The sequence below is a fragment of the Nannobrachium achirus genome (assembly GCF_963921795.1).
Source record: "Nannobrachium achirus genome assembly, chromosome: 24".
Lineage (NCBI taxonomy): Eukaryota > Metazoa > Chordata > Actinopteri > Myctophiformes > Myctophidae > Nannobrachium > Nannobrachium achirus.
The window spans coordinates 17971033-17986233 of record NC_137831.1 but is presented as its reverse complement, the minus strand read 5'-3'; the positions used below and the strand labels follow the sequence as shown (position 1 = coordinate 17986233).

The window sequence follows — 15201 nt, the reverse complement described above, 5'->3', positions numbered from 1 at the left end:
ATTGTGAAAATAGCTGATCTATATGCTAACAACACCTTGTGTTGCGAGGCATTGTGAGCATAATTTCTGCTTCTAATATTTGACAATTTGTCATTTTAGAGGTATCAAAACGTCCTTAAATTGTCACTTTAGAAATGTGCCATGTACCCTCTATACACTCAAACTCTATGTTGGTCTGTTTACTGTATTGAGAGAGAAAACAATGTTGCACATTAACTTAATCATCTGGGGACCCCCCTAAACAATTAGGGGACCCCCATGGGGGTCCCGACCCACCGGTTGAGAACCAGTGAGTTAGAGTAAGTGGCAGAAGGTGGTGTTGTGTCTGTGTGTGTGTCCGTTGAGGGCCGGGTAGGGCTCGGTGATGTCCCAGGCGTAGGGGGTGACTGCCCTGGACGGACAGCAGGACAGAGGGGGCGTGGCTCCAGCGGGGGAGGAGTGGACAGACGGGGTCCTGTCTCCTTGTCCATCTGTCCCGTCGCCGGTCTCCGTACGCTGTCTCTCCTGTGACTCTGTAGGCCGGAACGGATCAGATGTTTTTTTGTGGATCTCAATTTTTTTTTCATGTCAAGGACTACCAAATTAATATGAAGTAGGACAGGGGTCTTCAACGTTCTCAGGCCAAGGACCCCTTAGCTGAGAGGGAGATAAATCAGGGACCCCCCCCCCAGTACATATTGTATAAAATTGTGTTGCAGATTTTCATCAACTGTTTGACAGCACTGGCATCAGTCTAAGTTGGATTGTCATGTTAATGTGTTTTTCTCTTTTTCAGACATTTAGCCACTTAAATCGTTGATCGTTTAAAATTTGACCTTTCACTCTGTACTTGGTCTTCAAGCTACAAGCTCTCAACGCCTTGCGCTGCGAGGCGTTGAGAGCTTGTAGATTGGTTGTTTTTGGCTGAAGTTCTCCTCAGAATAGGGATGTGAGGGTTCAGGACAGGTTGTTCATTTAAAAGAAGGATCCTATCACACATAGATTTGGTGTCCCCCCTGTAGTAACTACCCCCTAGGGCAGGGGTGGGCAACTTTGATGATGGCGAGGGTCACTATATTTACACCTTCACTCCAGAGGGCCGCATTGCATGTTGCTACATCCTACTTTGTCATTCTAGTATCTCATACAAAAGAAGCAAAAATAGCAGATCTACAAGCTCAAAACGCATCGAGCTGCGATGCGTTTTGAGCTTGTAGATCGGCTATTTTTTCTTCTTTTGAATTGGAATCCTGAATTATTTTTAATTTATTTTTGAATTGGAATCCTGAAATGTAACATTTTAATAATTAATTTCAAACTAATTTAGTCAACTCATGTTAACTTTATGAACCTAAATACAAAAAAAGATATATACATTTTAATACTACTATACTGGTCATTAAGCTACTAATATAGACTGACGGAATTAAAGCAGGCCATGTTTGGAATTGTAACAGCTGAAATTAATAATATATCAGTATTCCGGTATTAACCTGCGGGCCGCATTAAGTGAAGGTGAGGGCCGCATGAGGCCGCCAGTTGCCCATGTATGCCCTAGGCCGGGGTACCGGACCCCCTGTTGAAGACAGGAGCTCTCGTATTCAGCACCATGGACAGCACCTCTATATCTACATCATGCATAATTAAGCTTCAGTACCAGAGTCAGAATTCTGACACAGCTTAAATGACAACTCCAGACTAAATAACATCTAGTCTAATTGTCCTACTTATATTGATCCCGAATGACTGTCCATGGGGTCTAATAGGCAGAAATGCCCCTGTAGCAGCCCTCATAGCATAGAGTGGAGCCCATAAGCCTATAGATTTTATACCATTTGCTGTGGTCAAAATTGATTTATTTTTAATGTGTTACTTGTTGTCTTTACAAACACATCCATGCCATCGTTGTCCCACACGAGCCACCACACTCTACAGATGTTATGGTGTTGCCAAGTCCCGGAAACAACGTGCTGTGATTGGCCAGTACAGTCACTTTGATTGGCACTTGTGCCGAATGCTCATTTATTTATAAGGCGCCTTTCAAGGCACTCAAGGTCGCCGTACAACAGTATAAAATACAAATACAAAATAGCAGTTAGCAGTTGAGAACCGCAGTTATGACAGTGGTTCTCAACATTTTCAGGCTGCGACCCCCAAAATAATCATATTTGAACTGGGGACCCCCCACCCCGAAGAGTTGAGGCATTACATTTTGTATAACACGGTTCTATTGTGAAAATAGCCGATCTACATGCTCACAACGCCTCGCGTTGCGAGCCATTGTGAGCATGTAGATCGGCCAATGTTTAATTTGTCATTTTACACACACACACACACACACACACACACACACACACACAGACACACACACACACACACACACACACACACACACACACACACACACACACACACACACACACACACACACGCACACACACACCTTCCTCCTTGCTCTGTAGGACTTCCTGGTAGAGACGCATCCCTCCGTCATCTCTTCCCATGATGCTCTCCTCCGATGCCAGCAAGTTCCCCAGCAGGAAGTAGGTGGTCATCTGACCTTTGCCCTTCACCTCGATCTCCCCACGCTCCCGCAGGTCAAAGCATGTGTCCTTCAGCACACTGGGGGGGAGAGAGAGAGAGGGAAGAGAGGATGAAAGGGCGTGAGAGACAAGTGAAAGGGGAATAGTGTAGTACTGTGTGTGCGAGTGTGGGTTCACACACGTGCATGTGTGTGACTGCAGGTGTGAGAAACGTGGTTGTTTGGTTCTACTGCAGGTGTTAACTATGTCCCTAATGGCTGGGGGGTGATGTATGTAGATATGGGCCACCTGGCACACACCACTGATTAAGCAAACCTCTGAGGTCATTGCGTTGACTTTACAGTACTGTATATATTATGTATGTATATTAACCATAGAGTATATATAAAATAGAGAGCGGACCGGCCCCGCCCCCACTATCATTTCAATGCAAGTGCTCAGTGGCGTCTTGAAGCAACGGCTAGTAGCCGTAATCCAGGTGCATTCTGGGGGAAATTGGCCACTACCTAGTGGCCAAAATGTTTGACGTCGAGACGTAATGACGTCACGAACGACGTCGACGTCCATTGAACCCTATTGTAGACCCCAGCACCGCGCTCTTATGCTCGTGCATGTATGTTTCACCCCGCCTGAAATTCCAGCTTTGGCCAGTAGGGCGGCCGCTTCAATGTTTACAAGCCGTTCTGGGGGCTTGATATTAACCTCCTAACCTTTGCAGGTACAAATCCAGCCCTTGATGTTGAGTGCAAAGCAGGGAGGCATTGGGTCCCGTGTTGATTTCGTCGACTAATTATATATTTTGCCCATTTGAAAATGGCAAGCTCACAATGTGTCGCTTGTAGATTTTCAAAAGATTCTTTATACATTTTTGAACTTTTGATATGGTACATTCTGCACAAGGACTACTTTACAGTACTGATACTTTTACTGAAGTAAATCTCACACACACACACACACGCTCGCACACCTGTAGGTGTCGGGGCTGATGTGAATGTGGTCTGGTACTCCATGGCTCTCCATCCTGGAGGCGGTGTTGACCGTGTCACCAAACAGGCAGTACCGAGGCATCTTCTCCCCCACCACCCCTGCCAGCACTGGGCCCGTGTGCAGCCCCACGCGGATCTGGAACACACGCACACGCACACGCACACGCACACACACACACACACACACACACACACACACACACACACACACACACACACACACACACACGCACAGTCACACACAAGGATATCTGAATTTGATTTGAAGTTAATTTCGAATTTCTGTATAAATGAGACCAGTTTGCAGTTAAGCGTGAGGTCTAGTGACCTGTGACAAGGCTGCTGAGATACATGTGTCCTTGTCAATACAAATAGGTGTCATAGCATATAGAATGAAGCCATTGTCAGTAAGGAGATGAGGCTTGGAGGGAAGAAAGAAAGGGGACGATTACAGACATCTGGGGGACCACGTGGTTAAAGTTCTGGAGGACCACGTGGTTAAAGTTCTGGAGTCCTCAGCATTTTTTTTCCCAGTTGTGCAATACCTGTTGTATCCGTCTGTCTGTCTGTCTGTCTGTCTGTCTGTGTCCCTTTTGCCAATGCCAATACATCATATGTGTGCAAATTTTGAATATACAATATTATATTCTTTTAGAGGGAACATATTTTACTCAAATCTTTGCTTCTGGGGGAAAATATATTTTGAGATGCGAGTCCACGGCCATATACGTACAACTTTTGGGGTCCTTGACATGAAAAGGTTTGAGAACCACTGATAACAATAGCAACATATAACTTTTTCAGAAAACTCTTACAGAAGATTGGGAAGACGTTTGCAGAGTCTTAATGGGTTAATCAATTAAAAAGCACCAGAAGGAACTTTAGAGTCCTGGCCATATTCTTTTCTTATTGTCTTCTTACAGTACAGCGAGTTGACAGAGGATGTACCACCTGTATGGGCTGCTTGGTGACAGGGTTGATGACCTCTCTGGCAGCGATCCTCATGCCCAGGGCAAAGTTGGCCACTCTCTGGGCGTGGCTGGTGGTGGGCACGGGGACCCCACCCACCACCATGTAGGCGTCACCTATGGTCTCCACCTGAAACACAAAGATATGAGCTGTGATGGAAGGAGTACTCACATTTAGTACTTAAGTAAATGTACTGGTTACTTTACACCAGGGTTCCCCAATTAGTTCTCCCCAAGGGCCGAATTATGTCTAGGGTACCAAGCCGAGGGCCACAACATTGCAGGGGGTGACGTTGGCGTTCCCGCTACTCCAGCGACAGTCCAGATATCGTCGTTGTCGGGTGAAAATCTTTTCCAAAACCGTTTGTTTTGCATTTATCATTTTAAAAATGATTTAAACTAGTGAAAACAGCCGATCTACAAGCACACAACACCTCGCGATGCGAGGCGTTGTGTGCTTGTAGATCTGCTGTTTTCACTACTTTTGTGCAACGGCCTTGTATGATGAAGCAGGGCTTTACTTTGCGAAAGAACATACACATTTGGATACGAGGTTTCCACCCGACAACGACAATATACTAGTGTTGTTGCTGCTCTTATACCACCATTATTACTGCAGGGTTGGTGGGGGCCAGACAGTAGGCCACCTATTGGGGAACCCTGCTTTACACCACTGCACCTTGTAGACATCGTGGACGCTGGTGAGGCGGTCGAACTTGGAGTACATGCAGTTGAGCATGTGGACGATGTCAATGGGCTCACAGGCAGCGCAGATGTTGGTGAAGGTCACCACGTCACTGAACAGGATGGTGCACACCTCAAACTCCCCTAACACACACGCACGCACGCACGCACACACACACACACACACACACACACACACACACACACACACATAGGCACGCACACACGCACGGATGGATGAATATAGCGGTGCAACAGTTAATCAAAGCTCTTTAATCCATGAAAAACTATATTCCGTTTTGATACAAATATTTTCTTTGCCATTATAGGTGAAAAAAACACACACACAGAAATAGCAGATCTACCAGCTAGTAGATCTTCTATTTTTGTTCGACACCGCTGTTCGCTGTACAACAAAATATAAAACTTAATCCGTGAAATCCTTGAGTTCATTAATTAAAATAAAATAAAAAAACACAGAAAAACGATTCATTGGCATAAGGAAAGAAAAAAAAGTTCTAATCATTAGATTATTTGAAAATGTCGTCCATAGAATAATCACTGAGAGAATAATTGATAATTGACAGGCCTTGGTGAATGATACAGACAGACAGATTGCTGGTCAGTCAAACAGGGATGCAGGCAGACAGACAGACCTGCCTCCACCCTCTTGCCATCTTTCAGCTGGTTGGCAACGTGGCGAGGAAGCATGGCATACAGCAGAGTCTCTGTCTTCTTCTTCTCTGCCTCTAGGTGGCGCGACAGGATCCTCAGCTCCTCCTACACACACACACACACACACACACACACACACACACACACACACACACATACACACATAACATCTGAAATGTTTGTTCATGACCACATGAAAAGAGTAGCCTACAAGGATGCCTCATACAAAGGTCATAAACAATGACAGTACGTGCAATAAGACAATATGAAAGAACAGACAGTTACAAAGAGCCTAAACAGAACATTGTTACTGTACATACAGTACATACAGTATAGTTGACACTGTGTCCACTATGTCACTATGTCCACCGACACAGCGGACATAAATCAGGGATCATAATGATCACATTGTCAGCCTATAGATTCCATGTTCAAGTCTTGATCTTCCTGTAGTTCAATGCTATTTTTCAACTATACTAACTGAAGGCTGACATACATATAAACACATCAACAGTACTAAGAGACATGTTCAAGTGGCTCAGTGATGGTGTAGTGTTTTATCGATCAAATCCCCATCTTTTTTTTCAAGAGATACATTATTGATACATAATCAAAACTGATGAAAACCTCACTAGCAGGTAGCTCAATAGGTTGAGGTGCTAAGCATAAGATCCAGAGAGTGTTCAGACCCCACTGTGTTCTTTGTGGGGAAGCTTTCCTTTGCAGAACAAATACCAGAAGAATAACTTAAAAGAAGAACAGAAAGCAGAGAGAATCAACCTGGTAAATTGGAACCATGGATAAATTACATTTGGATATTTTAGCCTCCCTGTTACATTCCAATGTACTAGTATTTTTATGTTTATATTAATGACACTTTCTACCACTTTTTCGAGTCACGTGTTCAAATACTGGATTCTGATTGGCTAAATTCCGGAGGTTATCAGAGGACAACTGCCGCAAAGTTGTGTGTCCGAGATCAATGCGCCTCAGTGTACATCCGGGGACTTCCCCCAACCAACAAATGACGGTGGCAACGGTCCTATGTTTACTAACGTGCATGCTATAGTCGCCGATTTATTTGGATCCAATGCAATCCGCCAACTTTAAAGCCCCTTTTCTCTGAACCTATGCCTTTCTGGAAGCGAACAGCCTCTATTTACGGCCGGAACGGTACTTCTAACTGACGTTAGCTTAGCTGTAAGCTAGACGCATGGATTAGTATGGAGTTGGCGCCATCTGTTGGTGAGTAGAAGATGTTGTTTGTGGAACTATCTGCTGTCTAGCGGAAGTTTTATAGGCAATAATGATTGTAACTTAAGATCCTTGCAAGTTACAACTATGTGTTTTCTTTCATGTATACAGGAAAAAGTGGTAGAAAAGCTATTTACCACTCGGGGTCGGACATTATGCTCTCATAATGTCCTGAGTGAGGTTGTTATCGGACTCGGCTGCGCCTCGTCCGATAACAACCTCACTGCGGACATTATGAGAGCATAATGTCCTCTCACTCGGGGTAAATTGCTTACTTAAATGTAGTCAGAAAGTGATGTTTGATCTCTTAACCTTGCATCATCAAACATCAAAGACAAGAGTTCACATGAGGATTTGAACCCAGGTCTCACTGCAGCTGCACTAAAGCACCAGGTCCACTAGAGGGCAGACATGTAGCTACTTGATCAGACATAATTTCTGTTACATTTATACCAAGCTCATGGAAGCAATGCCATTGGGTATCCAGGTGTCAATCAACTCTAGACAACCTAGCAGGTACAAGAGGGGGTGGGGCAGGGCTAAAAGAAGCAGGAAGGAAAACAGTCTGACAGAAAACTAGTGAAACTAGACCAGGTCAACCTGGTTGTGCCAGACCCCCTGTCTGTCATCATCATTTATGACATCATGCCTTTTGTAGGCATGTCATCATCATGTCATCATCATATATACCCTTTATATAGAAAAGGGACAGACCGACATTTGCTTATGTAGGCCTACCCATTTCATGGGTCTGGCAAACAGAGATGTTATGTTGTCACCAAATGAAGAGCCAGGGATTAATATCAGTGTGGATATATCAGCATGTCTGTGTGTTTGGAGCTGGGGTTTCACTCAGTATTTCTACCATAACCAGCTAACATTAATACTACAAGATGGACTGTGGCTGGTCAAAACCTGGAGCCTGGAGGAGAAGAGAGTGTGGGAGACATTTCAACAGGTTCTGAGTGAGTAGCCTATGGACTTCAGCCATAGAATGGCTGTGATGATATTACTTACATTTCACAATGTCACCGACACAGGAGGGCATAGGAGTGATCTATGGCTTTATTGTATATGGAATACATAAATTAAAGGAATATCACAGCCGATCTAAACGCCCTCTAGGACTACAGTGGGACCTTTAACAGTGTTATCATAGGACCTGCTGCGGCTGCCAAAGCTGTGCAGTAGAGGTGAGCAGGACTTGTTGCGACCGAAGGTCGCAGTATACCATGAGAAATGTCGCAGCTTGTCTCTGTGTCAGTCAGTCAGTCAGTCAGTCAGTCAGTCAGTACTGGGTTCTCCAGCTCAGCCCTCATCTTGTTGGGGTAGGCAGCAGTCTGTCCAAAGCACTTTAATTGAGCATTAAAAATACAACTCCAACAAGCATTTAGGACAAAAACAAGTGTAGTTTGTGAAGCTAACTACAAAAATAAATGTTCCTTTGGACTGGATGGGTTCTTCATGTCAGAATAATTTATAAATGAAAGCTGAATAATCCACTACTTCTTTCTTACATCTATGATGCTGCTTTAATGATATGTAAATCAGTTAGATCTTATTGTTTTGTTGCTATTGGTTGGTTGAAATGTCACTGATAGGCAGCTGTCACAATATATAATCGCAGTCATTATCGTCTCCATGTTGCAAAAAATATAGCTTTGTATATCTGATCTATAAGCTCACAATGTGACACGTTGTGAGCTTGCAGATCGGCTATTTCCGCTACGTTTAATTTTGACTATAACATGATTAAATATGTCCTATTTTGGCCGTAGCATATTATTTATTTTGAAAAGCTAAACAGAAACATAACCTATGTATTCCTTCTCCAATGTTCAAAGGAAAAAGACATTTTAATTGTTGTGCAATTATTTGTATGGCAATCAATCAAAAATGTACACTGATCCTTATGTTACTACTTATTACCAGCAAGACGCCCTAAGGGCGAGAAGCAAGGTTGTAGTGAAACAACAGAGACTGACACAGTATGTCCATATATGGGCATTACCAAATATGGGCATTCCCAGATATGTCCTTAATATTGATGACATTGAGACGGGGATCTCCATATATGGGCATAAAACGTATGTTAATTAGTAAAGCCAAGGAGGGCCTTGATGTCACCTGTGATATCACCTGTGATGTCACAGTGACAATGGAACCAACCAATAGACTGTAAAAATGTGTACTGACTGACTGACACAGACAAATGGCTGCAACATTTCTCATGGTAAACTCCACTCCTACCACTCAGGTTGAAGAGCGCATCGCTGCATGTCTGGCTGACATCTCACAGTGGATATTTTCTTCTCGCCACCTCAAGCTGAACCCAGACAAGACTGAGCTTCTCTTCTTTCCAGGTACAGTAAGTATCGTGATATCGTCCTGAATTTTTTAAATCAGCCTCATGGTGGCGCTATAACAGGCCGATTTGTGGTTTTACCTATAACTCCACCGATCAGTTTCAAACTTTGTAAGCGCAGTCCCTATAGGCCAAGGAAAAACCCTTTCCCTGCATTTTTCACATCAGCCTTTTATAGCGCCACCAGGAGGCCGACTTATGTAAAACACAATTATTTCCTATTATTCCTTGAGATTTTATCCAAAAATCATGCAAATCGGTACACAGTATCTCTATAGTCATGTGATCAAGTCTGATCCGTCTGATATTTCATATTCCATCCTGATTGGCTAATATTGGCTTCCAAAGTTTGCAGGATTGCTCCGTTTATGAACAAAATGCCTCAAATCATCAACGCAGCTACCCTTTTCACATTGGCCTGTTATAGCGCCACCAGCAGGTATACTTTAGCAATACACATCATTTGGAACACAATGCTTCAAATCATGCATGCAGCGTCCGATTGCCATGAAAGGTCTAAGGTGAAGAACATATGCCACCCTTTTTACATTGGCCTATTATACAGTAGCACCACCAGGACGCCTGGCCTGGTGGAGACCTTCTAGTTACATTTTAACTTAAGTAATGTGAAGATACCACTGTATACACTGTATGTTGGTTTGTTGAGTGAGAAAACAACATTGGGGACCAGGCGACACCCAGTTTGGGAACCACTGCTCAGTAACATTGTAAGGTTCAGACACTTCCTCACCCAGGAGCTGACCAGCACCTTATCCCGACCTCAGTCATATCAAAACTACTGCTACTCACTACTCGGCCCCTCACTGGCCCTCCAAGCAAAACATGTGCACTGAAACCCCAGTAAATGCAGCATGCATGGTCTTCAACCAGCCAAAGCTTTCACTCTGGGACAACATCCGGGACAGCGCTCCACACGTCCCAGACTTTTCTCCCTTCAGGCTCACAAACTGTGAAACTACAGTAACTCCCCATTGCAGACTCACTCATGACTAGGGATGGGACGATAAGCGATATTATTGTTCATCGTGATAAAAAAACACTCTTGATAATAGTATCGTGGAGATTTAATTTATCGTGATATCGTCCTCGTGCACTGGGATCAATTCACCTTTTATTTGCCGAGCTGCATATCTGGTACCACTTAAACCCTCTAAAAATTGTAAAAGGTACTTATTATATACGTACTTGATATAGTATTTTTTTCACTCTCTATCACATGTCTTTGCCAAAAAATTGCAGATCTACAAGCTCACAACACGTCGCATTGTGAGCTTGTAGATCTGTTCTTTTTTGGCAAATGTTCCACCCCAGTATAATGGATTTTGATTATCGCGATAATATCGTAAATTGCGATTTCTTTTCTCACAATAATCTGCAAAGATACATGTATGGGCTTAATATTGATGATGACATCAGGGACCTCCATATTTGGGCATAAAAGGGACTGTCTTGGCGCACGCACGCACTGACTGACGCACGGACTGACTGACGCACGCACGCACTCGCATGATCTGCAGGTTTTCATATTAAATGCGACCTACGGTCACAATTAGTTGATTGTAACTGTTTGTCTACCACTCTCCACTCCTCTACCACTCAGGTTGAGGAATGAATCGCTGCATGTCTGGCTGACATCTCACAGTGGATGTTTTCTTCTCGCCACCTCAAGCTGAACCCAGACAAGACTGAGCTTCTCTTCTTCCCAGGTAAGTCCTGCCCCATGCGGGATTTCACCGTTTCCATCTCTGGTGACTTCGGTTCCAACAGCCAAGATCCTTGGTGTTGTCCTGGACAGTCAGCTCTCACTCAAGGCACACATTGCAGATGCCACTCGATCCTGTAGGTTTACACTCTATATCAAGGCTCCCCTAACCTTTCAGGCTGCGAACCTCAATCATATTTGAACTTGGGCCCCCACCACCCTGACAAGCACTTGGAATTGTAGGCATTACATTTAGTTTGACTCTGTTCCACAGATAAATATCGTGAAAATAGTCAATATACAAGCTCACTTGTATTATGCCAGTTGATGACTAGATAGAGCCTTCGTCCTACTCCTCCCGCCTAATACTCCACGCTTGACGGTGCTTATAATACAATTTAGGAATGAAGCTGTAGGCATTATAAAATGTGTCCTCGGATGGATTATAGATATAAAGTAACTGTCTATTGCTATGGTTCTGATCATTATTCTATTGTTGGAATTTATTGATTATAAATATCAGTGTGTGTATCGGTTTGTGACCTACTGTATGACCTTTGTGTTTGACCTTCAGGGTGGATCCACTTTTGCGGGAGTGGATCAGGATCCTGATGCTCAGAACTTCACCCTCTCTAAGAGACCACATCCTGTTAAGAGTGTTACCAGAGGGTATGAATTTAACTCACACACCATACAAAGTTACCCTAACACCACAAGAAAAAGGGCCATTCACACTATAACTATGACTATAAGGTTCACCATTGTATTTCATAGTGCTCAGTGTGAACTGCCCTTAACACCACAACACAACACTATTTGGGACATTAAAAACGGGTTCTATACGCCCATATTGTTAATGTTATTTTAATTGAATGGTTAATTGTAAATGTTATTAATTAATGTATTATTGATTTTGTTTCCCTGTAATAATTAGACTATATCTGCTCTCCTCCCAACAGATAAACACGCACGCACGCACGCACGCACGCACGCACGCACGCACGCACGCACGCACGCACGCACACACACACACACACTCTCACACTCTCACATTCACATACACTACTCAATGTAAATCCTTTTAGGCGTTTATTAATATGCATTTGTGTCAATAAAGAAATTAAATCAAAACCCACCTTCTTGTGTTTTTTGACGACATAGGGTTAGTTAGGTTCATGTTTTTGACAGTATTATTACAGTATGTTGTCATAGGATATGTTTTTTTGATCATATAGAGGGTATGTGTGTGAACGCCTATTGAGTAGATAGATAGATAGATACCTTTATTATCCCAAGGGGGAAATTTAGTAGCAAAGGTACTTTCTGGCCTTGACAGCCTATACATCCAAACAGAAAGGTTGTATCTGATGATTGCATTAAATGACATTAAACAATGTTTAACTCACTTTGCCACTCACATTACCACTCGATTTGCCACTCAATTTGCCATTCGCCTTTATTAATGGTTGAGGTGAGGTTTTTATGTTTCAGTTAAACATTTACGTTTGGGTGTAGTATGACACCGTCTGAAACCTTATAGCCATTAATTATTTTAATGTAAAGACCAAAATGTATGTAAAAACCCAAGAGCTAATCTGTTTGATTAGAAAACAACTTTTCAATTTTTGGTAACTTATCAAATTACTTATATATAAATGGTAAATGGTGCATTTATATAGCACCTTTCTTCAATGAGCTTTATGATGGAAAAAACAGAACACCACATTAAATATGCGAATATTTAAATATTTGAATGTTTTGACCTGCTGTCTCTTCATTCAACTTTAAATATGACCTAAAATATCTTCTCTGTGTGAAAGACCTGGTGGTGTAAAGGTAAAGCACAGGACTCACAAGCAGAAGGTTGGGGGTTTGAATCCGGGCTATAGCAGTTCCAGTGTTTTGTCCATAAGATGAGTTGGATGGATTTAGCCCGCCTCCCTCAGGTGGTAGAGGGGAGGGGCTTAAAATTAAAAAAAAAAAAAAAATATATATATATATATATATATATTATTTTGCTTTTCCCCTTCTCTGCCTTCTTTCGTGACCGCTCGTCTGCTTCTCTGCCTTCTTTCGTCTCCACCCATCTTGTGCCGATGCTTTCGGAATCTCGTTAGTGTCGTACATCTTCCATTCACCATCTTTCGGGGGATTGTTAGTTTTTCTTTTACAATTTTTTCGGATTTGTCCTTTGGACGTTTACCATTTTTCGGGGTTTCACTTTGGACGATTTTCCCTTTTTTTTCATCTTTCGGGTTTTCCACTTGCACGATTGTGCCTTCCACCATCTTTCGGGGTTTTGCCTTGAACCGCCTTTGGGCTTTTCCTTCACCATTGGTGAGGTTTGAACTCTCTCTCTTTGAACTCTGAGGCGGTCTTCTTAACCACTGTGCCACTGTGGTTCTTACTTAGTCTGTTCTCTTGCAAGCTTTTAAGTGAAAGATTAGAGGTAAAGGTACAAGAGCCAGGTAAAACTTTGAAGAATCCCTATTCTGGACTTGAACCAGGGACCTCCTGCTCATCAGCACTACATCATATCCACTGTACTACCATGGCTCGCTTAAAACCTGTTCTCTTGCACAATTTCAAGTGAAGATTAGTTAAAGGTATAGGTTAAAACTTTCAGCAGCACCCTTGCCAGACTTGATCTAGCAACCTTCCGGTTCTAATGTCTTCACCTTAACCACTACTCCATGAGGGTTTGCACTGGCTCTGTCCTCTTGCACAAACTTGAAAAATACACCTAGTGGTTTTGAACCCAAAGGTAAAACTAAATGATAGTCCCCTGCAGGGATTGAACCAACAAACTCCCGGTATTAAGGCCTATGTCATAACCTCTACCCCATCAAGGTTTACCCTTCACAATGCTCTTACATGTTTTTCACTAAAAGAACCAGATAAAAGATGGAGAAATACACATAGTGGTTTTGAACCCAAAGGTAAAACTAAATGAAAGTCCTCTACAGGGATTGAACCAACGACCTCCTGGTATCAAGGCCTATGTCATAACCTCTACCCCATCAAGTTTTACCCTTCGCACTGCTCTTACATGTTTTTCACTAAAAGAACCAGATAAAAGATGGAGAAATACACCTAGTGGTTTTGAACCCAAAGGTAAAACTAAATGAAAGACACCTGCAGGAATTGAACCAACGTCCTCCTGGTATCAAGGCTTATGCCATAACCTCTACCCCATCAAGGTGTACCCTTTATGATGCTCTTACATGTTTTTCACTAAAATAACCAGATAAAAGATGGAGAAATACACCTAGTGGTTTTGAACCCAAAGGTAAAACCAAATGAAAGTCCTCTGCAGGGATTGAACAAACAACCTCCAGGTATCAAGGCCTATGTCATAACCTCTACCCCATCAAGGTTTACCCTTCACACTGCTCTTACATGTTTTTCACTAAAAGAACCAGATAAAAGATGGAGAAATACACCTAGTGGTTTTGAACCCAAAGGTAAAACTAAATGAAAGACACCTGTAGGAATTGAACCAACAACCTACTGGTATCAAGGCTTATGTCATAACCTCTACCCCATCAAGGTTTACCCTTCATATTGCTCTCACATGTTTTTCACTAAAAGAACCAGATAAAAGATGGAGAAATACACCTAGTGGTTTTGAACCTAAAGGTAAAACTAAATGAAAGACCCCTGCAGGGATTGAACTAACAACCTGCTGGTATCAAGTCCTATGTCATAACCTCTACCCCATCAAGGTAAACCCTTCATGATGCTCTTACATGTATTTCATGTGAATATCTTTATAAAAGATTGTATAACTTGGGGCCAGGTATAACTTGGGAAAATGTTCTTGCTAGTTTCAAACCAAGAACATACTGATTGCAAGCCCTGTATCTTAACCGCTGCTTTAGAAGAAAAGAAAAGAAAGGAAAAAAACAACAAATAGTTATGCTTGTGGTTGTTCCAGTTTGAAAACATGCTTAGTGGGTTTTGAACACAGAAGTACCAGCCTATGAGACTTATATCTCACCACTACTCCACCATGTTTCCTGAT

The 15201-nt window shown here is 42.6% G+C and overlaps 1 protein-coding gene across 1 annotated transcript in view; it reads right to left on the bottom strand.

Annotated features, from left to right (window-relative positions):
• Positions 1–294: 294 nt before the first annotated feature.
• gucy1b2 (guanylate cyclase 1, soluble, beta 2) overlaps positions 295–15201 on the bottom strand; it is a gene marked incomplete at its 3' end in the record, with an annotated part of 31898 nt that continues 16991 nt past the window's right edge. The window contains exons 11-16 of the mRNA XM_080720381.1: positions 5817–5940; positions 5156–5304; positions 4460–4606; positions 3490–3644; positions 2423–2601; positions 295–512 (exon numbers count right to left, since the gene is read on the bottom strand). Of these exons, the coding sequence (XP_080576507.1) occupies positions 295–512; positions 2423–2601; positions 3490–3644; positions 4460–4606; positions 5156–5304; positions 5817–5940 (972 nt within the window). The remainder of the gene's footprint in view (positions 513–2422; positions 2602–3489; positions 3645–4459; positions 4607–5155; positions 5305–5816; positions 5941–15201) is intronic.